Raw genomic sequence first — 25,066 nt, forward strand, 5'->3', positions numbered from 1 at the left:
TTTTCCTTTTTTTTTTTGGGACGGAGTCTTGCTTTGTCACCCAGGCTGGAGTGCAGTGGTGCGATCTCGGCTCACTGCAAGCCCCGCCGCCTGGGTTCACGCCATTCTCCTGCCTCAGCCTCCCGAGTAGCTGGGACTACAGGCGCCCACCACCACGCCCGGCTAATTTTTTGTATTTTTAGTAGAGATGAGGTTTCACTGTGTTAGCCAGGATGGTCCCAATCTCCTGACCTCATGATCCGCCCGCCTCGGCCTCCCAAAGTGCTGGGATTACAGGCGTGAGCCACCACGCCCGGCTCAAGAAGCATTTTCATTCATGGTTGTGTGTATTAGCTTCTACTAGGGCTGCCATAACAAAGTACCACAGACTGGATGGCTTAAACAACAGATTTATTTTGTCGCAGTTCTGGAGACTAGATGTCCAAGATCAAGGTGTCAGTGGGTTTGGTTTCTTCTGAGGCCTCTCTCCTTGGCTTGTAGGTGGCCACATTCTTGCTGGTCCTCACATGGTCTGTGTGCTGTCTGCATCCTAATCTCTTCTTATAAGGACACCAGTCATACTGGATTAGGGCTCACCCATATGATCTCATGTTACCTTAATTAGCTTTGTAAAGGCCCTATCTCCAAATACAGTCACATTCTGGGGTACTGGGGGTGAGGACTTCAACATACGAATTTGGGGATGATGCAGGGTGATAAGGACATCCGTGTGGCTGTGCATAGCTAGATGAGAGGCACAAGAATGAGGCCAAAGAAGTCAGCAGGACTGGGAATGCTAGGCCTCAGGTTAGCCTTCAGCCGCTGGAGAAAAAGCTGAGGAATAAAAGGAAAACTTAATCCCACTTAAAGGGGTGAAAGAGCAAGGAAGGTGAACCCTTTGGGGTTGTAATGGGGGATATAAATATTGATTATGTTTACAGGATGTTCTCAAGGGCTATTAGCTCTGAGTTCATTTTCCAACATAAATAAAAGAAGATAACCATTAAGGACTAAGGGTCTATTAATAGGCAACAAAATATGTGGACACTTACAAACATACAAATACCATCCCCTTCTTCACCTCTGAGACCATTTCACAAAATATTCTCTTACTTAGATGGGGAAATTGAGGTCTGGAGAGTTGAAATAGCATGTCTATGGTTGAATAGCAATACGCTAATGATTATCCTACTCAAAGGCAGACATGAAAAGCTGTGGAGGAAAAATCCTTGCCAATCATAAGAGCTTGTTTCTCACACAACGTGGTTTTTGTATGTTTTCTGCATTTAAAAATACATTATATGAATTTATGATCACTATGAAAAAACATCTGATTACAACCCAACGCATAAAATGAGTCCATATTGATATATTAATAAATAAATTATCAAAAAAATTAAATGGCAGAGAAGGGACAAATCTTCCTTAAAGAAGACTTCCAAATTATATAGGTAGATACTCCACTCTCCAGGAGGTGGAGTTTAATCCACCCCCAGCCCCCTAACCTTTGAGTGAGGGTTAGATTTGGTGACTTGCCTCCAAAAAAAAAATATGGAAAGGGAAAAATGACAACTTCATAGTGGGAAAATCTGGCAAAAACTAACGTAACCAAGCACTCAGGGCTAGCATCACCAGTCAATAGTCCTGTGGAAGCCATGTGCCCCCTGCTGTGAAGTGATGAGACAGGCACTTCATCTCAGTGGTATTCTTCCCCAAAACCCTGAATTCCAACTTAGTCATGAAGAAATCCTCAGACAAACCCAAATTGAGGGACAGTCTATGAAACACCTGGCCAGTACTGCTCAAGACTGTCAAGGTTATGGGGAACAAGGGAAGCCTGAGAAACTGTCACAGAACAGAGGAGACAGGATAGACAGGATGACTGAGTGCAGCCTGGGATCCTGGACTGAATCCTGAAACAGAAAGAGGACATCAGTGGGAAGACTGGCAAAGTCTGAGTGAAGTCTGGAGTTTAGTAATAGTAGTATACCAACAGTGGACTTTTAATTTTGACAGATGTACCACACTATTGTAAGAAGTTAACAATGGTGGAAACTGGGTGAGGGGCATACATGAACTCTCTGTATTTTTGCCACTTTTTGTGTATCTAAAATAACTCCGAAATAAAAAGTTTATTTAAAAAAATCAGGCAAGGGGAGTGAGTCCCTCCTGACCAAAAACCCCTCACCCCATCCAAAACCTCTCTCTAAATTGGGTATATATCTGTACACATCTTTTTTTTTTTCTTTTTCTCAATATGTTTCTATGGAAATAGTTTTTTTCCCTTACATAAATAGTTCATAGTGTACATATGGTACTGCAGCTTCCTTTTTTCACTTAACAATATGTCTCAGTGATGTTCCCATGTCAGTACTTATAAATTTGCGTGGTCCAACACAGTAGCCACTAGCCACATGAGGCTATAAGCACTTGAAAATGTAATTAGCCCAAACTGAGATGCACTGTAAGAGTAAAATACATACCACATTTCAGAGGCTTAGTACAAAAAATGTAAAATGTCTCAGTAATTTTTACATTGATCACACGTCAAAGTAATAATATTTGGGGCATATTGGACTCAAAATATATTATTAAAATTAATTTGTTTCCTTTTATATTTTTTATGTGGCTACTGGAAAATTAAAAAACACATATGTGGTTTGTGTTATATTTCTATTAGACAGTGCTGTTATACAAACCTAAACTCATTCTTTTTATCCACTGCACAGTATTCCAAAATCTGGATGTACAATTTAACCATTTTAGATGTACAATTTAACCATTCTTTTTTAAATGTGCATTTAGACCATTTCTAAAATTTTGCTGTTACAAACCATGTTGCAATTAAAATCTTTGTACATGCCTCCTTTGCACATATGTAAAAGTATTTCTCTAGAGCATGTTTTGGCATGCTAAGGCCCATGAACCAAAAGCAGCCCACCACCTGTTTTTGTAAATAAAGTTTTATTGGAACACAGCCACATTCATTCATTTACATACTGTCCACAGCTGCTTTTGTATTACAATAGCAGAGCTGAAAAGTTGTGACAGAGACCATGTGGCTCACAAAGCCTAAAATATTTACTATCTGTTCCTTTAAAAAAGTTTGCTGGCCGGGTGTGGTGATTCATGTCTATAATCCCAGCACTTTGGGAGGCCGAGGAGCGCGGATCACGAGGTCAAGAGATCAAGACCATCCTGGCCAACATGGTGAAACCCAATCTCTCTAAAAATAAAAAAATTAGCTGGGTGTGGTGGCATGGTAGTCCCAGCTACTCGGGAGGCTGAGGCAGGAGAATCGCTTGAACCCGGGAGGCAGAGGTTGCAGTGAGCCAAGATCGCGCCACTGCACTCCAGCCTGGTGACGGAGTGAGACTCCGTCTCAAAAGAAAAAAAAAAAAAAGTTTGCTGACCCCTGTTCTAGAATTGTTAACAAAAACTGGAAGAGCTATGTTATAGGCCCACTTCCTTGGAAAGTAGACTCTGAGATGGAGATTAGCATGCAGGAAGTTTATCAGGGATTGCTCTTGGGAAGGGGGCAGGAAAGGAAGCAGGATTGCTCAGAGAGATAAATTGGGCTCCGATGCTGTATGAAGACCTCAGCCAGTCTCATGGGAGGGTCTTGAAGCTGAGATGGCCCTTCCAAGTTGTCAAGTTGAGGCAGTGGGGCCAGGCCTTCATAACCTCGAACTGACCTGCCTGGGAAAGGGGTATGTCAGTGAGGTAACTCTTCCATTGAGGAAAATTCCCAGGGGGCTGACAGCTGAAGGCTGCTGGCTGAGAGCACTCCCAGTAGCTGTGGGAAGAGGCCCAGCAAGCATGGTGGTTGGGGGGTCTGGGCAGAACAGGATGGTGTCCACTACAGCCCACATTTGTGCTGCTCAACTCTACTTTTTGGTTTAAGTTCTGGTGGACCTCCTTTCCTGGGGGAAACTTAGGAAAGTAAGTTGGACAAACTACAACCTCCATCACTGACTGGTCTTGAGGCCACAACTGATACTCATCATCTCCCTCTTCTACTATCCATTCTAGATCCTCCTTACCCTCAGCCAGCACGTGTTCCGGTCTCCGTCACTTCCACGGAGGCATGATTTAGACCCTCAGCCCTGAGGGGGCTGAGCCTGAAGTCAGCATATCCTGCTCAGGTCACGGTCTGGGCACTTGTATAATTATTTTATAAATATTGGGCAAGGGGCCGGGCGCAGTGGCTCACGCCTGTAATCCCAGCACTTTGGGAAGCTGAGGCAGGTGGACTGCTTGAGGCCAGAAGTTCAAAACTAGTCTGGCCAACATGGCGAAACTCCATCTCTACTAAAAATACAAAAATCAGCTGGGCATGGTGGCACACGCCTGTAATCCCAGTTACTCAGGAGGCTGAGGCAGGAGAATAGCTTGAACCCAGGAGGCAGAGGTTGCAGTGAGCCGAGATGATGCCACTGCACTCCAGCCTGGGTGACAGAGACTCCACCTCTAAAAAAGAAAAAGAAAAAAAATTGGGCAAAGGAATACCAAGAAGTCTCCACGTGAATCAATTGAGTACCAAAGATATACCTCCCTACCCTCCATTGCTTAACAGCAGCTGTACCTCCTCCTGATGATCAGGATTAATTATCCCTCAAAGAATGGTGACTGTTCTTGCCTAGTAGTCTCCTGATATGAGGAGCTCAAGTGCCTGGGTGCAGTCACAGCTAATAGTTCATAGTAATCTTGATGTTTCTTTTAGTGGAAGTGTTCCTCCTTTGTGACTCAAAACCTCTAAACCTGCAGAGCCCAGAACTATGAGAACAAGAGGCACTCCAAGTGGGTCACTAGAAGTGATGGTAAGAGTGAGAGCACTCCTGCTTTCATTTCTTGGTTCCTGGACTCATGTATTCTACCTATTGGAGACAAAGCATCACGTAACGGTCTTTGATTTCGAACATGTGCTGCACCCTGGAGGATGGCAGCTCTTCTCTCAGGGTTTCTGAGCTGGTGCCCCAGCTGTGCCTTCGACACAGTTGCAAGCTGGCAGCTTCAGGATAGCGCAGTAGATGAAAGGACAAGTGGACCCTGTCACCATGTGCCCACTGCTGCACCTCCTTTGCTGTGGAATCATATGGGATCCTGTATGACTATCCCATAATCTATAGATCCCATAATCTACCCCAGTAGATTAAACATTCTATAAGCCCTTTGAGAGTTGTGCTGGATGAAGCTCTACAAGCAGTGAAGACGAACTCGTATCTGGAATATACATCTATGCCAGCGAAAATGAATCACAGCTCTTTCCAGGGTAGACGGGGTTTAATATAGTCAACTTCCCAAGTGGCTGCTGGTTGTTCTCAAGGGATGGAGCTATATCTAGGTTCAGAGTTGGTCTCTGTTACTGGCAGGCCGAACACTCAGCAGCAGCAATAGCTAGATCAGTCTTGGTGAGTGGGAGCCATGCCATACCATCTGATATGGTTTGGCTCTGTGTCTCCACACAAATCTTAACTCGAATTATAATCCCCACGTGTTGAGGGAGGGACATGGTGGGAAGTGATTGGATCACGGAGCCGGTTTCCCCCATGCTGTTGTCATGATAGTGAGTGATTTCTCAAGAGATCCGATGTTTCAAAGTGTTTGGCAGTTCCCCCTTTGCACTCTCTCTCTCCCCTGCTGTCTTGTGAAGAAGATGCCTGCTTCCCCTTGCCTTCTGCCATGATTGTAAGTTTCCTGAGGCCTCCCCAGCCATGTAGAAATTTGAGTCAATGAAACCTCTTTCCTTCTTAAATTACCCAGTCTCAGGTAGTATCTTTATAGCAGTGTGAAAATGGACTACTACACCACCATGGTTACTGTTTATACACCCATTGTGTCAGCTCTGGGGTGGCCTCAGAGACTGGTTCATGTCAACTGTGTGTACATTGTTGTTTAGTGCTTCTCCATGGTATGTGCTCTCTGGTGGGTGTTTACATGGAATACAATGATCTTCACACTTGGTGCCCACTCCTATAGGTCCAACTACATGCCTCCACCACAGGTCTCCTTGTTTCCAATTTTCCAATCTTATTCCTTTCAGACCCCTTACCAACCAGCCAAGCCATTCACCACTGCCCATGAGATCCATGTATATAGTCTAAGCTCAGGCTCCTTCTCTTTCCACATACAGTGTATGGCTAGGTGCATGATGCACAACCTATGCCCACTGGAAGGACTCCCCACTCTGCTGTCTTTCAAGGATGCCCCTGTGTGGGGTTGCAGTGCAGCCATGGTCTTTTTTTGTCTTGCTCACACACACTGAGCTGACCTATCTAAGGACAAGGCGTGGCTTTTTTTCTCTTCTATCAGCTGGATATTATAAAGAGCTCCCCAGGCAGCCAAAGGTGTGAAATGAGGGACAGGCAGGTACTGGTGCAAAGGTAGTGGATGACATAGATGTCTGGGCCACCTGCTCACGTAACTATCTTCTGCCCTCTGGCCCTGCTATGCCCAACCCCAGTTGTACTATTTCTATCTTAGGAATTGCTGCTGGCTTTGCCTGACCTTATGACTTGGTGGATATGGCAGAATCCAGCTCATGATGAACAGCTTTGGTCACATGGTCAACTTGATGATCCATGGTCTGATGATCTGTCTCTACCAGAACCCTGTAGCATCAAGAGTTGTTTCTTAAGAAGTATAAAATTCTTGGCTACAGATGGCATGGCCCTGCTCCAGAACCCCAGGTGTCTACATTGTGATTCTCCTGTAGGGTCTTGTCATAAACTTCACAGGCATCTGTTCCCACCACAGATACCTCAGGTACTTTGGGCTCTGCCAGCTCATCTGTCCCACACCGCATGGCCACTTGTGTTGTAGCCTGGAGCTTCTGCTGAGCCCTTTCCTGCTCTGGGCCCCAATCAAAACACAACTTTCTGTGTCATCCAGTACATGGATGAAGCATATTCCTAGGTGTGGGATATGCTGTCTCCAAAACCTAAAGAGGGCTCCCAGGCATTGTGCTTCCTTCTTAATGGTTGGAGTGAGATGCAATAATTGTCTTTTACTTTCAAGAGAATGTCCCTGCCACATCCCAGACCATTGGCCCCTAAAAATCTCACTGCACCCTGCCCATTTGTGTTTTCAAAAATGGTCTGGGCAAGGCAAAGTGACTCATGCCTGTAATCCCAACACTTTGGAAGGCCAAGGCAGGAGGCTCACATGAGGCCAGGAGTCCAAGACAAGCCTGATCAACATGGTGACAACCTGGCTAATAAAAAATCAGCCAGGTATGATGGCACATACCTATGGTCCCAGACACTTGGGAGGCTTGAGGTAGGAGGCTTGCTTGAACCTGGGAGGTCAAAGCTGCAGTGAGCTGTAATTGCACCACTGTACTGCCCCCTGGGCGACAGAGTGAGACCCTGACCCCCTCCCAAAATAAAAATAAATAGTAAAAATTGTCTGTTTATTGTCTGTTTACAGTCTTCACTAGACTGTAAGCTTCTTGAGGCCAAAGATTATGTCTTCTCTATCCCTGTGACCCTAATACCTGACACGTAAGAACTCAACAAATATGTATTGAAAGAATGATTTTATCAACATTAAAAAACAGCATTTGATTGGATGTCTTGATCTTCTTGGATCTTGAAACCAACCTCCCCAGGTTATGAGTAAGTCCATCCCTGACAGTAATTGTATCATTTTGATTGATTTAAAGAAAATACAATGTCATCCAATCAAACCATCTTTCCTTTGATACCAGGGTAGTGTCACCCAACTAACTGAAACTCCCAAAGCTTTGTTTTCTGGATGGACTCCCTTCCCTTGCAATAATGGGCAGTAACAAACTGAGCCTTTGCCCCATCTGGCTGTGATAAACACATTCAAAACACATTACCAATCTCAGAGTAAGGTTCTGAGGCCTGAGGCTACAGCAAAAGAAAACCAAGGTTGACAGGCACAAGTTTAAGAACCTGATATTCTATAAATGAAAAAGGCCAGCTGCCTGTTCCTTCACCACAGAACACAGTAAATGCATTATCTGGGTCTCCTGCCATTTTTCAAACCTGGGATTCTCTAATGATATCTGTTTGGGCAACTTTAAACTTCATTTGTCAAAAAAAAAAAAAAACCCTCTAATTTACTGAATCTCAAGTGTTTCTTTCCTTTGCCTTAAATTGTTGGGTTTCTTTTGAATGTTTAAAATTTTCTTAAAATATCTGTTTTTGTTTTTATTTTTTAAATCTTTTTAAAACACACATCTGATTAGGTCCCTCACCTCCTCAAAAACTTCTCATGGTATCCCATTATCTGAAGGCCAAAGTCCAAACTCATTGATAAGGCCTCCAAGGCCTTGGTTACTTTTTTTGCCCAATTTCTCACTACCATTCCTAAGAACCTTATGCTTCAGCCACCTCATATTATTTGCCTTTACTGAAACTAGCCATACACCTCACGCTTCTGTGCTTTCACATAGACTGAGCCCTCTGCTAAGAACTCCTACCTATCCTTCTGGCTTTGGTTCAAACATGAACTCCTCTGTGAAGATTCTTCCTCTGAGTGGTGTTATTCATTCCTTTCCCCATCTTCTCAATATTTTCATGTCTATAGTTATCACCCAATATGCTATACTCTATTTATTTAGTTATGTGTCTATCTGCCTCACCAGACTCAGAGGAAATTATCTCTCCTTTATTGCTGTGTCCCCAGTGCCAGTCTAGTCCTTGGCATACAGAAGATGGGCAATATTTGTTTGTTGAATGAATGAATGAAAATACAGAGACTGAGTCCCTACACAGAGGACCAAGACCTCCAATTTTTATTTATTTATTTTTATTTTATTTTATCTTTGAGACTGAGGTGAGTCTTGCTCTGTCGCCCAGGCTGGAGTGCAATGGCGCCATCTCAGCTCACTGCAACCTCCGCCTCCCGGGTTCAAGCAATTCTCCTGCCTCAGCTTATCGAGTGCTGGGATTACAGGTGCCTGCCACCAGATCTGGCTAATTTTTGTATTTTTAGTACAGGCAAGGTTTCACCATGTTGGCCAGGTTGGTCTCAAACTCCTGACCTCAAGTGATCCGCCTGCCTCAGCCTCCCAAAGTGCTGGGATTACAGGCGTGAGCTACCATGCCCAACCAGGACCTCCAAATTAACCACTACAAGAAAAGCATCAATAAGCTATTAGAGCAGACACAAATGGTATTTACTTTCCCATATTTCCCCTAGCAACTGAACTTGCTTATAAGACATATTCACACCTTGACTTACAGGTAACTCAGAGGTCTCAGGAACTACTCTCACCCCATTTCAGGGGCAACTTTTTTTTTTTTTTTTGAGACAGAGTCTCACTCTGTTGCCCAGGCTGGAGTGCAGTGGTGCAATCTTGGCTTACTGCAGCCTCCATCTCCCAGGTTCAAGCGATTCTCATGCCTCAGCCTTCCAAGTAGCTGGGATTACAGGCGCCTGCCATCACATCTGGCTAATTTTTGTATTTTTAGTACAGACAGGGTTTCGCCATGTTGGCCAGGCTGGTTTCAAACTCCTGACCTCAGGTGATCTGCCTGCCTCGACCTCCCAAAGCGCTGGGATTATAGGCATGAACCAGTGCACCCGGCCTCAACCTTTTCATTTTTAACAGACTGTAGCTCCGAGTTACTTCTCAGTGTGTGGGCAAGATTGGGAGGGATGTCTGCAAGCTTCCTTCCCTTCAGCAAATGCTCAGAATAGTTCCATTAGCGTTCATGGAAATTCTGCACATGCATCAAGGAGAAAACAGCCACAAATAACACAGCCTGCTTTCCAAATCTCCAAAGCACATCTCTGCAATCATTCTACTTTCCAACTATCACCACTGAAGGCTTTCAGCCAGAGAGCAATTTGTTTTCAACTTACTCTGGGTTCCTAAGTTAGCAGAACTCTTTGGTTCTTTAAACATGAAGCTTGCTACTTCCAGTCTCCCTACCCCAGCTTCTCTTCCACATAGCCTATTAACACAAAAGTGACCAGTTCCTGCTTCAAATCAGTCTAACGCCTTCACCTGATGCTCAAGACCCTTCAAACCTGATCCTGGTCCTTGCCTTCCTCTCCTGCCTCATCTCCAGCTACTCTCCTGCCAGTGTCCTCTACTCCAGCCATACCAATCACCTTCCAGATATCTCCACTTCTGGGTTTTTCCATACTCTGCTTGCTCTGCCAGGCATGCATCTCAACCACCCAATTAATTACTCCTGCCCTTTAATTTTGAAATTTTCATTATATTAACTAACATTCCCCTATCCAAACTCCTGCCCTTTAAGACTGAGCACAGGTATCAGCTCCTCCAGGAAGCACTCCCTGATTGAATTAGATGCTTATACTGTACATCCACAACCAGTCACTCAACTATCCAATAAATAGTTATGGAGACCTAGCTTGTCCCAGGCTCTGTTCCAGATGCTGGAGATATAGCAGGGAACAGAACAGAGACTCTGCTTTCATGAAGCTTACATTCTGGGAGTGGGGAGATAGACAATAAAGAAATAACTATGTTAAAGAGTAATAAATATTCTGAAGAAAAATAAAGCTAGGTACAGCATTAAAGAATAGTTGGGAGGGAGTGCTATTGTATTTAGGGTAGTCAGCAAAGGCCTTTTTGATAAGGGAAAGAGAGACCTAAAGCAAGTGAGGACAAGAACATGCAGATGTCTGGGGAAAGAGCATTGCAACTGGAACAGCAAATGCAAAGAAGTAATATATTAGAAGTAATGGCAAAAACCACAATTACTTTTGCACCAACCTAATCAAACCACCAGGACTTGGTTGGCTGAGGGTGGGAGATGTGGGGTCTAGGCTGACTCCTTGAGTTCCTAGCTGGAGTGTCTGGCTTGCTGGTACTGCCAATGGAAAGAAGACATGTTATATCTGAGATGTCTATGGGGCATCTAGGAAATATCATCTGAAAGTCAGGGGACAGGTCTGGGCTGACAATACAAACTGGAATGTCATCAGCATGTAAATGATGCTTGAAAACATGAGAGTAGATGAAATCATCCAAGGCAACCATATACAATCAAATAGACCTGGATTTTGAATCTTAGATCTGTCATTCACTATCTGCGTGACCTTGAGTAAGTTACTATACCTTTCTGAGCCTCACTTTTCTCACGTTTAACTGGGTATTTTCTTTTTGTAAAATGGTTACCACAGTGCTGGGCCCAGGGTAAACGCTCGATTATTATTATTCTAGCTCCAATAGTTACTAGCAGTAGGAAATTGAAGGTGATGTTTCTGTTCAGTGAGCCTCAGGCTCCCATTTGTAACTACTGCTCAGTATACACCTACCCCACAGAATGGATGCTCAGGAAATGGTTGCTAAATAAATGAATAAATCTAAAAAATGAAAACAACAATACCTACTTAATACAATGGGTGAGAGAAGTAAGCAATATTTTTACAAAACGATATAAAGATCCAGGTAAAGGTTAATAAACTGTCTCAGGAAAAGTGCCTAGTATTTAGAAGGTAGGCAATAATGTTAGTCCCGTCCCTTCTCCCCTTGCTTTTCAACTCATCTTCCTTTTTTTTGGATTTTAAATCTCTCCCTTTCTACCAGCTCCTTCCTTTCAGATTACAAACGTGCTCCAGTCTCCCCTAATCTAATCCCCGCTTCCTTGAGTCTTCTACATTCCTCAAATCCTTGTTCCATCATTTTTAAATTTCACCAACTGTACCCTTTCTCAACTCAAAACACTTTTCAGTGAACGAACTCCACCTTTTGTTTTAGAAAAAAAAAGTTCCCAGCTTACTATTACTTTTAAAAAAACAAGTGTTATTTACATAATTGTTAAAACAGGCCTGTGTAGAGATATTTCATTTTAACATATATATGTATGTACTTTTTTCTACTGCAGTAATTCATTTCAAGAGAAATTTCATTATGTATCTTCTACAGAGCCCTAAACTGAGAGCGCCAGCGTATTCAAATAAACCCTGAGGTGTGGGAGGCTTCGGGCCAGTTCCTCATTAGTAGCCTCAGCATGGGGGCTCTGGAGACCAACGCAGAAGGTCTTCCAGGGAGAGCTGAAACGTTCAGATAAGTGAGCTCTGGGAAGAAGGGGTAGTCGGCTGGCTCTGGCAGGCTCACCCCTGGGGTAGAGCAAAGAGAACAGACAGGGGAGTTCTGAGAGGCACCAGAGCTATCTAAACTCAGGGGGATGGAACCGAGTGAGCGGCAGCGGTAATTGAGTTTCAGTTACCTGCAGGGTGGTGAAATATAGTAGTAACTTCATCTGCCTGACATGGGGGAAGTTTAGAGGTGTCCTTGGCATACTCACAGTGAAATCCATCACCCTTTCACCATGTTGGGTGATAGCAACCGTATGGCGCTTCCTAGTGACAGCCAGTGTGCGTTCTGTTAGGCAGCACCAGCGCACTCCAGCTAATGAAGCACATTCCTGCAGGCCTGTCTCCTAGGGCTCTCCGAATCCTCTGTCTGCAAAGGAACGGCACCATGGGAAAATCTAGCACAGCCAGCATCAGCCATCACCCAAACTCAAAAGCGTCTTTGAACGGCAGAGACAGGCCCATTTTCCTCTCTGCCTGGCCCAGGGCTGGAACCGTCCTCAGGTCACTTTTTGTAGGTCTGTACAAACGTGCCGACTGGCAGCGAGCCGCTCTTCACCTGAGCCCGGATTTCAGCTCGGTGCTTTAATGTGAAGACCAGGGCTCTCACCGTCCGCCGGTACGGCCCATTAATGAGGCGGGAGCAGAGATGAAACGTTTCCCGCTCAATATTTTCAACCAGTAGGTGATCCATCTAAAAAACAGCAAAATTATCAAATTAGAGCCTTACATTGCATAAGGATTAAAAGCAAGAGAGGCTGGAGCACTCTGCTCAGAGGCCTCCATTAATCAACTGAAATTCAAGGACATCTACTTCCTGTCACAAGAGAAACAGGAAGAGCAAATTAATTCCACCCTGGCAATTAAGGAACACGGCCATGTGCTTTGTGACAGGGACCTCATTCACAACCCCTGCCAGGTGGTAATATAACAGGAAACTGGCCTGAACTAAGCAACGGGTACTGGGCCCTGTACTTTACCAACCAGGAAACGAAGACCAAGAATAATAAATCAGTATAACGGTTCATATTTTTTTTTTGTTTTGTTTTTAGACTGCCTTTTAACTCCTTACGGCATTTTAGAGACATGGGGTCTAGATCCTAATATGTGTACAGAACAGTTCAAAAATCACTTTTCACATTTAATGCTCATAACTCCTATTATCACATTTTACAGATAAGGAAATAGGTTCAAAGGCAAAGGTTCGAGGTCTTACAATTACTAAGAGACAGAGCTGGGACTGTGACCTGGACCCCTCGACTCCAAAGTTCATGTTTCTTCTCTTTCACCATACTAATGGCCCCTTCAACATTCCGAGAGAATGGTTGAGATTGGAGAGACGCCTACAGTTTCCATTAAGCAGAGCAGGTCTAGGGGAGTGACCTGTAGCAATTCTGGGGTGGTCTGGCTCAGGCCCAAGCCATCTTGAGGTCCCAGACCTAATCAAAGCAGGAGAGATCTGGAACTTTGTCTACACGGTCTGAATCCAGGGTAGGTTGGGATGCTGATCCGAGACCCCCCAGCCCCTACCCTCCTTTCCAGGCCCATCTTCAGCTATTCCCCTCCCCAATCCTGACCACACCTGGCCCTGAGCACTCCACTCTTGACCACTTTCACACACCTCTGTGCCTCTGCACCAGCACATGTTCCCTTAGCAAGGCACATCTTTCCCTACGGAAAACACTCCTCTTTGTATGTCAAAGCCGAGGCAAAAACAACCAAACAAAAAGACCCCAGTGCAAAGGACTGAAAGCTCTTCAGGCTGCCACCATGCCCTGAGCTTCCCTTAGTCACTATCATCATATATTATAAATGAAGTATATACTTTTATTTTACAGATACTGTCTCACTCTGTCACCTGGGCTGGAGTGCAGTGGTGTGATCAAAGCTTACTGCAGGCTCAAACTCATGGCCTCAAGTGATCTTCTGGCTTCAGCCTCTCAAGAGCTAGGATTATTACAGGCATGCACCACCATGCTCCGCTAATTAAAATTAAAAAAAAATTTAGAGATGGGGTCTTGCTATGTTGCCCAGACTGGTCTTGAACTCCTAGTCTCAAGCAATCCTCCCACCTTGGCCTCCCAAAGTGCTGAGATTACAGGCATGAGCCACTGCACCCAGCCAATGATCTATATTTTGTCTCTCCTAGTAGAAAATTCCTTGAAAATAGGAGACAAATTTCTCTCTCTCACTTCCTTTTTTACCTTTAACCTTTCTCTCCCTACCTTAGCCACTCATTCAAACATTTATTCAGCACTATGTGCCAGGCTCTGTGCTTGGGCTGAGTAATAAACAGTGACTAAGGCAGGCTCAGCCCTTGGGCCCTTGGGCAGCCTAGTCCAGTAGGACAGACAGACTGTGAACAGGGGTTGTAAGGATCCTGTGCACCAGGAGAAAGGAGAGGAACCAGCGCTGTGGAGAACACAGCCATGGCAAAGCAACCCAACCCAGGAGGGCAGTGCCTGGCTTCAAGAGGAAATGAAGTTTAATCTGAGACCTGGAGCATGAGTAGGATCTGGCTAGGTGAAATAGGTGTTTACTTTGTGATAAATTCACTGAGCTGTACATATATGTTTGTTCTTCTGTGCAAAAAGCAAAGTTCAAAAAAAGAAAAAACACACCCCAAATAAAAAGGGGTCACCTGACATTTAATAAAATGTCCTAACATGAGAGACAGATGGACCAAAGTAAGTAGAAAAAACAAACTTGTCAGATATAAGGACCAAGCAAAGAGCAGAACAGGACTGAAAGAGACAGAGAGAAAGAGAGAGAGAGAGAGTGAATATCCAGGCCCAGATATCTGCCTTAGTCTAGCCGACAAAAGGTGCTCACAAAAGTTTGTGGTCCTAATGACAGACAGATTATTTCCAAGGCTTGTGCTGGAGTGAGTGGACTTGGCGCTGTGGTTCTCTAGAACCCAGACTCCAAGTTTTTCCAGGCTTCCTTTCCGGGCACTGAACTAGCCCCCTGAGGCAGGCCTGGCACCAGACTACTTTAGGAAGCTGGAAAGGTGGCTAGCTGGCTATCCAGCATTTGTCCTGCAGCATTTGCCAGAAAGAAAGTTCCTTATCCCGGTATGAGGCTGGTTAGTCTCCAGTGATGGTTAGAGATACACTTAGCATGAAAGTCTTTTTTTTTTGAGGGGAGTCGTTATCAAAGAAGAAGGGTATATGTGTTTGTAAAACAAGTCATGGCCACTCCAGCAAATTATAGTACCTGTATTAAAAAAAAAAAAAAAGTACTCTGAGAGTATCTTGGAATTCACATACTTCATTCAGCAAATAGTTAACTGAATTGCTACTCTGGGTCTAGCCTGCTCTTAGAGAGATAGAACAGAAAGGATGTGAACCCTGCCCATCACAAACTCACATCCTAGAAGTGGGTAGGAACCTGGGGGTAGGCAGCATGACAGGTGCTATGCCAGCAGTGTGGTGGTAATAGAAGGCAAGCATCTAACAATTCTCATGCATGCCTCTTGTTAAATGAAGACCAATCAGAATTAAGAAATGGAGAAAAATATGTGACATTAAAATCATAATAGAAAATGATTCATCATGTACCGTATGTATAACAAGTTTGTTGCAAAGTGAAGAATACCTGTCTTGTAAGTGCCTTTGGGTAATCCAAACCCACCCAAGTTGATGAGTCCTTTCCAGTGGGTCCTAATCTGGTGCTTTAGGTGAGCCCTTCTGGGTGGAAGGACCAGAGTTTCACCGAGTCCTTGAGAAAAGGGCTTTTGCTATGAGATAATTTGTATGAATGGGAATGAGGATAGGAACACTGGGAGAAACCTAGGGATTTATTTAGAAATCGATCCTTTCTCTGTATCTCTCACGGGCTGCCTGGTCTCTTTCTCACATGTTTTTGCTCTTCTCCATGGGCCTTACTCACTAACAATTCTAACTGCCTTATTCTCTCCTCCTATGCTACACATCTTTTCTCTACTCACAGCTCTGCTTCCTCGCAACTCCTCCAATATCCTTTCTGTTCAACACTTGCACTGTTGTTTTCTTGGTATCTCCTAGTTCACATTTCCCAGAGACAGAGAGTCAGAATCCTTATTTGTTTGTGCCTGTGAGTTAAGTGTGTTATACAGCTGTCTAATTCTGGATGAACTAGCTATAGCTGGAGGAAGATATAAAACATGACCACCTTGAGCTCCTTCATCAGTGGGAAGTGGTGTCATAACCAATTAGTGATGTCTGCCACATGTGTAAGCTCTCTCAGGGCATGGGAACAGGGTCTTCTTCATGCGTTTACCTTAAGTGCAGAACTTCCCACACTGTCTTGTAACTATCTATTTGTCTATCTTCCTCAGAAGACTATAAGGACTGCTAGAGTCGAAACCATGTTGTATCCATTTCTAAACTGTGCATGCCTAGCTAGCATAGGTTAGTGGCACATAGTAAATGTTCAACCAATATTTGTTAAATGAATGCCCTTCCTTCCCATGTGTAACCCTTCTTTCTTGCTCTTCTAATAACATCATATATATAGCAGATAAAATATGTTTCTATTTTATGTGTATGTTCTAATTAGCAAAATCCTACGCCTCTTACAAAGGCGGGCTCCACTGCCATCTCTTCTCCGAAACATTCCCAGATTCCCCCATCAGATTTAACTGCTCTGCACTTTATGTGTTGATACTTGCTAGTACCATTACTTCAGACTGCCTCATATTTTAATTAATTGTTTATAGGTTATCAGCCAGGAGATAGTAAAGCTTTCTTAGGATAGAGAATGCGACTCATTCATGATTGTCTTCTCCCCCAGCACCGAGTAGATCCTTACTAAACATCTGTTGAATTGAATAGCCACTGGAAGCAAACTTTGTGTGGGTTTTCCAATAGCATGATTGAATTTGTACATATCTACCCACACTTCTTTTTGACCACTTGAATACATTCATGAGAGAGCTGGTCAAAGCCAGGGGTGCAGTCTGAGGCCATTAAACAAAGAAAAAACTAATAGTCCCATATGGGGACGTACCCCTGACCTGGATCTCATTAGCACCATCTGACAACCAACTGAGCCAACCAGCCAGTGTTTCATAACTCTTAATGATACAGGCTCACTTTGAGAATCAGGTTCATTTTTTTAAATGACATAATAGGAAAATGATCACAGGCCGTGAGGTAGGAAAGGAGAGTGGATAATGAGGAAGGGGAAGTAAGAGAATGACACCACAGGGGATGCTCATATGAGGAAAGATCTAAAAGATGGGGAAGAACAAAGAAGATCTGGAAGGGAGAAAGTAAAGGGGAATGGAGCCTGGGTTTCAACGATGGAGTTTTTATTCATCTATTTCACTATTCCAAGAACAAGGAAATAATCCATGAATCTAGAAAGCAAGATCTGTAGGGTAATAAAGAGATGCACCTTTAGGCTGTGCGTTATTATTCTTCATCTATGGCTTTCACTATTAAAGGATATGAGTGAAACAACATGGAAACATTTTTTTCCTACAAAAATGTAATGAGAAGATTTGGTATTTGCAATAACACATGCTAGGATCAAATTGTAGAGGCTTTTAAGTCACTGGGCCAATAACTTAAACCCAATGCTTTACTGCTGCCTGATTAAGTACATTTACGAAGATCTGATGTCTGATTTGAACGCACTCAACACTGGTTACTGTCAAAGACCAGATACTGAATTAGATGGTTCATTGATTTACTCTAATATGGAAATATCTCAGATGATGATAGGTGCTAAGAATTAACCTTATATAAAAGTGCTTGTATTTATATTCTCTGACATAACAAACTGATAAACATGCTATCAAATGCTGTTTATGCAAGGAAAGCAGTGATTTTTTTTTTTTTTTTGGCTAAGGACGACAGTGAGATGTATACTTTTAATTTTTTAAATTTACTCTTTGGGAACAAAACCATTCAGCTATGCTTAATCTGATATTTTTTCCAATTATGTTGGAAAACACTAACAAACGTATCACTTTTTTAACTTTCCTTTATAACACTTGAGTGCTTACCACTTGATGTGCCATTTAAAGGATAATTAATGGATAAACTAAAAGGATAATTATCATGGAGTTTAATACAGTAGGCAAACTGCTCATTAATCCTTACAAGCATAGCTTTGTTATTATCATTTACTTAAAAAGATACCACAGGAAATTGGTATTTACCACCACATTAACTACGTATTATATACCCACACTGTATGTTTCTGCAGTAATTTTGACTTATTTCAAAACTAAACTTTATTTAAAATAAATCTTGTTGGCTAATCGATACTCTGGAAAATCAGACTTACAACTTTCATACTTTGTTCTCTCTTCCAAGGGTTTAATACTCATATTAAAGCTTCCTTTAGGAAAAGTTAAGTGAACCTCCAGCATAGCAATTCACTGAACTATCAAATAGTCATTAAAAATTATAAACATGAAAAAATAAAGATATATAGAAAAGGATATAAAAAATGACACTAACTAAAATTGATCAAGATTCAAGAGAACACAAATGTAAATAATTACATCAATATTCTGCAATGTTACTTAAATAATCAATAAAAATATCTTATGGAACATTTGGCATATAATTCACTCTATATAAATCTCAGATAATCATAACTTGCCCAACATTCATTTAAAAACCCATAATAATTTACCAAAAAAGGAAATGTGCCAATGTGTTAACAAGATTATGTCTGGGTTACATTTTTTTCCCTTTTATACATTTTTCTCATTTTCTATTAGAAGTTTGTATTTAAAAACCCAAAACTTTATTTAGTTTTTTAAGGTTTCAAATGTACTTTATTTCTTCAATAATGCCATATCTTAATGGGTACACAGTGCTTTAACTTGGCATCAACTACGAGCTGTTTTTTAAACAATTCATTATTACACCAGCTGGAATGATTACTGATCTCTCCATTCCTTTGGGGTGACCCTGCCAACAGGGGACAGGTTCCATTCTATTCTGATTTGTGTTGCTACCTATGTCCATATAGCAATACAGAAAGTGGTTCCACTAGCTAATACAGCACTACCATATTTATCATGAAAATCAGGTGTACGTTTCCGGTGGCTCTGCCTTGCCATTGTTTGCTGAATGCTTCAAACTTGGAGACGACTTGGTGCGTTTTTGACCAAGAGGAACATGGTGAAGGTGAAGACAGAACTGTGACAATGCAGCTGCTGCTTTGGTGCAAATTCACTTCAGGTCCAAAACTTTATTTTAATAAAAGTAAGTACTATATCACAAGTCCTTCTTTTGTAGATAAATAATTGAGATAGAAAGGCTAAAATTTTTTTTAGAGACTGTAGTAACAGAGCTAGCACTTAAATCAGACTTCTGAATTGCTTATTTTATTAATATTAAATTGTTCTTTAAGGATACTTTAGCAGAGTTGCTCTGGGATATCCTGGGATAAGGAAGAAACATGAATATTATATGTCCTATTTTCCAGAGTATTAATTGGCTTATAAGATTTGTTGTTTGATGACAATGAATATTATTATTAATGAGCAAAAATCCTTCCTCCAGCATGTATGCTTCAAACCACTAACATCATCTGAATTGTAAGCCATGAAGGTGTTAGGGAACATGTCTATCCAATTGATTTTATGCCTTAAAGCTAAAGATATGGCTGTTGACAAAAAATGGGGGATCTGAGTCTTTTCAATAGACAGCTATTTATTTTACCATTGATATTCCATAACACAGTCCATCACAGAATTTTTACTTCAGCAAGAAGGGAAGGAATTTTAAATGGGAAGTAACCAACATCCATTAAATAACTTCTAATCAGCAGGCACTACTATTCTTTTGCATATATGATTCATTTAACCTTTTTAATACCTTAAGTGGTAGGACTTACAATCCACATTTTACAGATTGAGAAATCAAGTCTCAGAAAACGTTAAGCTATCTGCCTAAGGTGTCACAACTAGAATGTCAGGGTTTCAACCCAGATCTTGCTAGTTCAAAAGCCTGCCTCCTACAACACTGTCTCCCGGAATGCTTATAAATCCAGAATCCTTAAAGAATAACTGGTTAAAATAAAGCTACAGCATTAAGATTATGAAATCTTAATTATGAAATTATGAGGCGTTTAACCAAGAGCACCTACTAATCACATCCGACCAGGACATTACCTTTATTTTTCTTCTTTTAAAAATTAATTATTATGGGTACATAACAGTTGTATATATTCAGGGCATTACCTTTAATTCCAAGGCTTCTGAGAGTAATTTCTGAGCATTTTTCCTAAACGACTCGGTTTTGGGATCACTTCTAACTTCAATAGAAGGTCTATTTGAATGTTTTTCAGTGAAAGTTTTCCACTCAGTGTAAACTTCTCTGGCAAGAGAAGCCACTTCTGAATCTGAGTGTTTACGCATCTTGTTCACAGTGTGACCTGGAACAGGAAGAGAAAAACCAAAGGAAAGGTTGTTACATCTCCTGAGAAGCGCAGGACTAGATGGACTGATGTGTGGCACTGAGAAAGTCATTCACACACCCAAGGATGTAAAGACTCTTGTGCAAAAGAAACCCATTTCACAAGGACTAAGATAATAAGATAATCACTGGGGGAGAACCAGCAGCCTAGCCAATGAATTAAGTCATAAACTAGAAGCAAAATCAATAGATTCTTAAAAAGAACAACAAAGGTAACTTCTTTAACCAAAAATTACTATAAAAGAAAATGAATTAAGCATTTATCTAGTTTTTTTGGGGAAGGGGGTACATACTGTATTTCAAGACAACAAAATAGCCCTAGTTATTATGGGAATATTATTTAGCTAATAAATGTGAAAAGACTGACAGAATGAGAACATTTTTTTGTAGCCCTGATGAAATAATTCATTCAGAGACAATCATCAGTGGATGAACTCATTCAATGAGTCTGATGGGGAAATTTATAATGGAGGGATGAGCTGTCATCATCTAAACCCACTGTTCAATGTTAGCATCCCTAAGAGTGGGACTGTCAGACAGAAGAAACAGAAGAAGTACTTTGCACCCTTAACCTATGAAGTAGTCTTATCCTCTTCCCCAAAAGAAAAAGAACAATAATCCAGTTAGTCATTCAAAGCTAACTTCCAATTCATAGGAAATAGGAGAGACAGAGGAATAAATTAAATTATAGTATGAAGAAACAAGACAAATTCTGAATGTGGGACATTCTACAGGACAACAGATATGGTTTCTTCCACAGTCAGTGATTTTTCTCTTTGTTGTTGTTTTTTGTTTGTTTTTATTTTTGAAAAGGGGCTAGGGTTAGGGACTGCTGTAGATTAAAAGAGTCTCTTGAGTACAAACTACCAAATGCGATGTGTGATTCAAATCCCAGTTGGAACAAACCAACTGTTAAAAGATATTTTGAGATAAACAAGGAATATGAATATGCACTAGATACTAAATTATACCACGGAATAATTGTAAACTTTGTTAAGCACAATAAGAATGGCACTGTGGTTACAAGAGAAAATATCCACATTTTTAAGAGATGCATACTGAAGTATGTAGAGTTGAAATGACAAAAGGTCTGAGATTCTACTTTAAAATACCTCAGCAACAACACAAAAGCAAAAAGGGAAAGATGAAGTGGGACAAAATCTTAATAGTTATTGAATCTAGATGAAGGGCATATGGGAGTTAGTTATAATATTCTCTTTATTTTTGTGTATGTTTGAGAATTTCATAATAAAAATGGAAAAAAGGTGAAGGGTCAAAAATATCAATATGCAAAGTACTTAGATAAAAATAAATACCTAGAAAGGCTAAAGAAGTCAACTGAACACTTAAAACTAAAAGTTTTAAAAATGAAAGAATATAAGATACATATATATTTTTTAATTTTTTATTTTAATGAACTTTTTTTTTTTTTTTTTTTTTTTTGAGACGGAGTCTCGCTCTGTCGCCCAGGCTGGAGTGCAGTGGCGCGATCTCGGCTCACTGCAAGCTCCGCCTCCCGGGTTCACGCCATTCTCCTGCCTCAGCCTCCCGAGTAGCTGGGACTACAGGCGCCCGCTACCACGCCCGGCTAATTTTTTGTATTTTTAGTAGAGACGGGGTTTCACCGTGTTAGCCAGGATGGTCTCGATCTCCTGACCTCGTGATCCGCCCGCCTCGGCCTCCCAAAGTGCTGGGATTACAGGCGTGAGCCACCGCGCCCGGCCTTTAATGAACTTTTTAATCCTGCTCCATGGGTTGAATATAAGATAGATATATTTTTAAAAACCAATAGCTTTCTTAAGTCAGCAATAGCCAGTCAGAACACCACAGGGGAACAAATCCTGTTTAAACTAGTAAAAACTATAAAGCACTTTGGAAAGCATGGACAAGAATGGGTGTGTGAGCACTTGTGCTGTCTGTTTGTGCCCACTTCCTTAATGCTCCAGGATTCCTCCTTTTCCTCCATCCCTAGCCCCGCTGCCCTGCCTTAGGGCATGTTGCCTCCAGTTGACTATGGAGGCACCCTGATTGACCTCTCCAGCTAAGTTTGGTACCCCTTAATGCCATCTTCCACACTGCAGCTAGGATAGCCTTTATTTATTTTTAGTGTTTTGTTTTTTAGGGACTTTTTTCCTAAAGCATAAATTTGACCATTTCACTCCTCCACTTAAATCCTTTGGTGCTATATCCACTCTTACCTTTTCATAAAAGTCCCTTCACAATCTGCCACCCTCCTACCTACTTTCTATCTTCATTTCCAGCTACTATCCACTGTCATCCAATACTCCAGCTACTTGCAGCTCCTAAAACATTTTATTTTTTATCTCTTTACTTTTGAGCATACACCCCAATGAACATTCTGTCTGCCTGAAATACTCTTACTTCTCTTTTTATCTGGCCAACTTCCATTCGGCCTTTAAGACTCATTTAAGGGTCCCTTCCTCCAGGAATTCTTCCTTAATATCTCTAGTCTTGGTCAGTACCCCTGCTCTCTGCTTCCTTAGCACCTTGCGCTTCTGTTTATCATGGTAATTACTAGAGTTAGTTGTAATTATTTGATCAGTTATCTCTTTTGTTCACCAACTTGAGCTTCTTGCAGAAAGAGCTATGCAAGAAATCCCCTAACCTTAGGGGATGCTCATCTTTGTATCTCCAGCAGTGAGCATAGTGGCAGGAGATGGGAATCAGGAGAGCAGGTTGGTTGAATGAGAGACTCATATAAAGAATAACATACATTCCTACTAAAATACATAACAGAAGATTTGAATAAAGGGAAAATATACCTTATTATGAGATGGAAAAATGAGCACAAAAATGGCAATATAGAAAGTAGTCGCCTGGGTGCAGCGGCTCATGCCTATAATCTCAACACTTTGCGATGCCAAGGTGGGAGGATCACTGGAGCCCAGGAGTTCAAGACCAGCCTGGGCAACATAATGAGTCTCTATCTCTACAAAAAATTAAAAAATTAGCCAGGTGAGGTGACATATGCCTGTACTCTCAGCTACTTGGGAGGCTGAGATGGGAGGATGGCTTGAACCTAAAAGTTCAAGGCTATAGTGAGCTGTGATCATGCCACTGCACTCCAGCCTGGGCAACAGAGCAAGACCCTGCCTAAGAAAAGAAACAAAAAAGAAATTAGTTTATAGATTTTATGTAATCTCAACCAAAAATCTCAGTAGGCTATTTTTATTAGATTACAACCAAATACTTCTACACAAATATAACTGAGCAAGAGTATAAAATGCTATTTTGAAAAAGAGGAGTTATGAGGCACAACTAGCCTCATATCTAAGATCTAAGATATTAGAACATATTATAAAGTAACAACATTGAAAATGATATGGACCAACACCAAAAAAGAAAATGCATAGGGAATTTTAAAAAATGAAGGTCGGAAACAGACCATAGTACATAAGAATTTAATACATAATGAAAGAGGCATCATTGAACAAAGGGAAGCAGAAAAAAAATTTTTATTTGAGAAAATGGTCAAAACATTTAGAAAATTTCTCCAATTATGCCAACTGCATGGCCCAATATTGTTTGATTCCTTTATTCTCCACACATTTATTGAAGGCCTGTTTGCTCTAGATACTATGCTGGGCACTAGTCATGTAGGGCTTAAACAAGCAATTGTCCCTGCTTTACAGGTTCTATGAAGAGAATCCTGGAGTTGAAAAATAAAACTTTGAAGGGAAGACAGGGTAAAATAATATTGAGTCTTTAACTTCTCCCTCTAACCAATTATTTATCAAGAATTTGTACCTAGCCTTTCTATGGACCTGGGAAAGGAGTACATCAACACTCATCACAAGGAGGAAGAGGAGGAGGAATGCAGAGCACTCATTAGAAATGTCTAAAGGTGCTTCCTAGCTAGCGATGCTTAGGAAAGTGCATTCCAATGCACAAAGCACAAAGCACCCCTGGATACTTTCCTTTTCTAGGTGGAGTTCTCCTTATCCCTGAGATTATTCATTCAGCAAGCAAGATTTTATGCTCTTGGTCACTGTAGTAGATGCTAAAAATAAAATGATAAATAAGATCGTACAGGATATCAGACCTAGATCCAGAGCATTTAAACACTTTTTTTTTTTTTTTAGACGGAGTTTTGCTCTGTCACCCAGGCCGGAGTGCAGTGGCCACCATGCCTGGCTAATTTTTGTATTTTTAGTAGAGACGGGGTTTTGCCATGTTGGCCAGGCTGGTCTCGAACTCCTGACCTCAGGTGGTCCACCCACCTTGGCCTCCCAAAGTACTGGGATTACAGGTGTGAGCCACCGAGCCCGGCCCATTTAAACACTTTTACCGGGCATTTACCTTATGCCTGGTGCTGAGGATACAGAGATGAGGAGAACACAGCCCTGGGAATTTAGCCTACATTTTGCCTGCCAAAGTGTACAGAGAAGACACATGTACAGAAATATTCATTCCAGTATTGTTTGTGATAGTGAAAAGCTAGGAACAACCTACAAGCTCATTATTAAGGGTCCTGTTTTTTAAATAAATTATAGTCCATTTAAACAATAACTACTTTGCAGCCATTAAAAAATAAAATAGGCTGGGTGCAGCAGCTAGCGTCTGTAACCCCAGCACTTTGGGAGGCTGAGGTGGGTGGA

At 41.7% G+C, this 25,066-nt stretch overlaps 1 protein-coding gene and 1 pseudogene across 2 annotated transcripts in view; both read right to left on the reverse strand.

Annotated features, from left to right (window-relative positions):
- Window positions 1-373: 373 nt before the first annotated feature.
- TCEANC2 (transcription elongation factor A N-terminal and central domain containing 2) overlaps window positions 374-25,066 on the reverse strand; it is a 55,379-nt gene continuing 30,686 nt past the window's right edge. The window contains exons 4-6 of one of the 2 annotated variants that reach the window (XR_008619872.2): window positions 20,213-20,406; window positions 12,237-12,718; window positions 374-3,678 (exon numbers count right to left, since the gene is read on the reverse strand). Coding sequence is in view for 1 of the 2 variants with exons in the window: in XM_003814999.6 (XP_003815047.1) it covers window positions 12,530-12,718; window positions 20,213-20,406 (383 nt within the window). In the remaining variant the exon portion in view is untranslated. Of the gene's footprint in view, window positions 3,679-8,699; window positions 12,719-20,212; window positions 20,407-25,066 lie in introns of those variants that run through there. The other variant, XM_003814999.6, reaches the window with a different exon arrangement.
- LOC134731096 (cytochrome c oxidase subunit 7B, mitochondrial-like) lies at window positions 18,790-20,200 on the reverse strand (annotated as a pseudogene).

The sequence above is a fragment of the Pan paniscus genome, chromosome 1 (genome assembly GCF_029289425.2).
Source record: "Pan paniscus chromosome 1, NHGRI_mPanPan1-v2.0_pri, whole genome shotgun sequence".
Taxonomy (NCBI): Eukaryota; Metazoa; Chordata; class Mammalia; order Primates; family Hominidae; genus Pan; species Pan paniscus.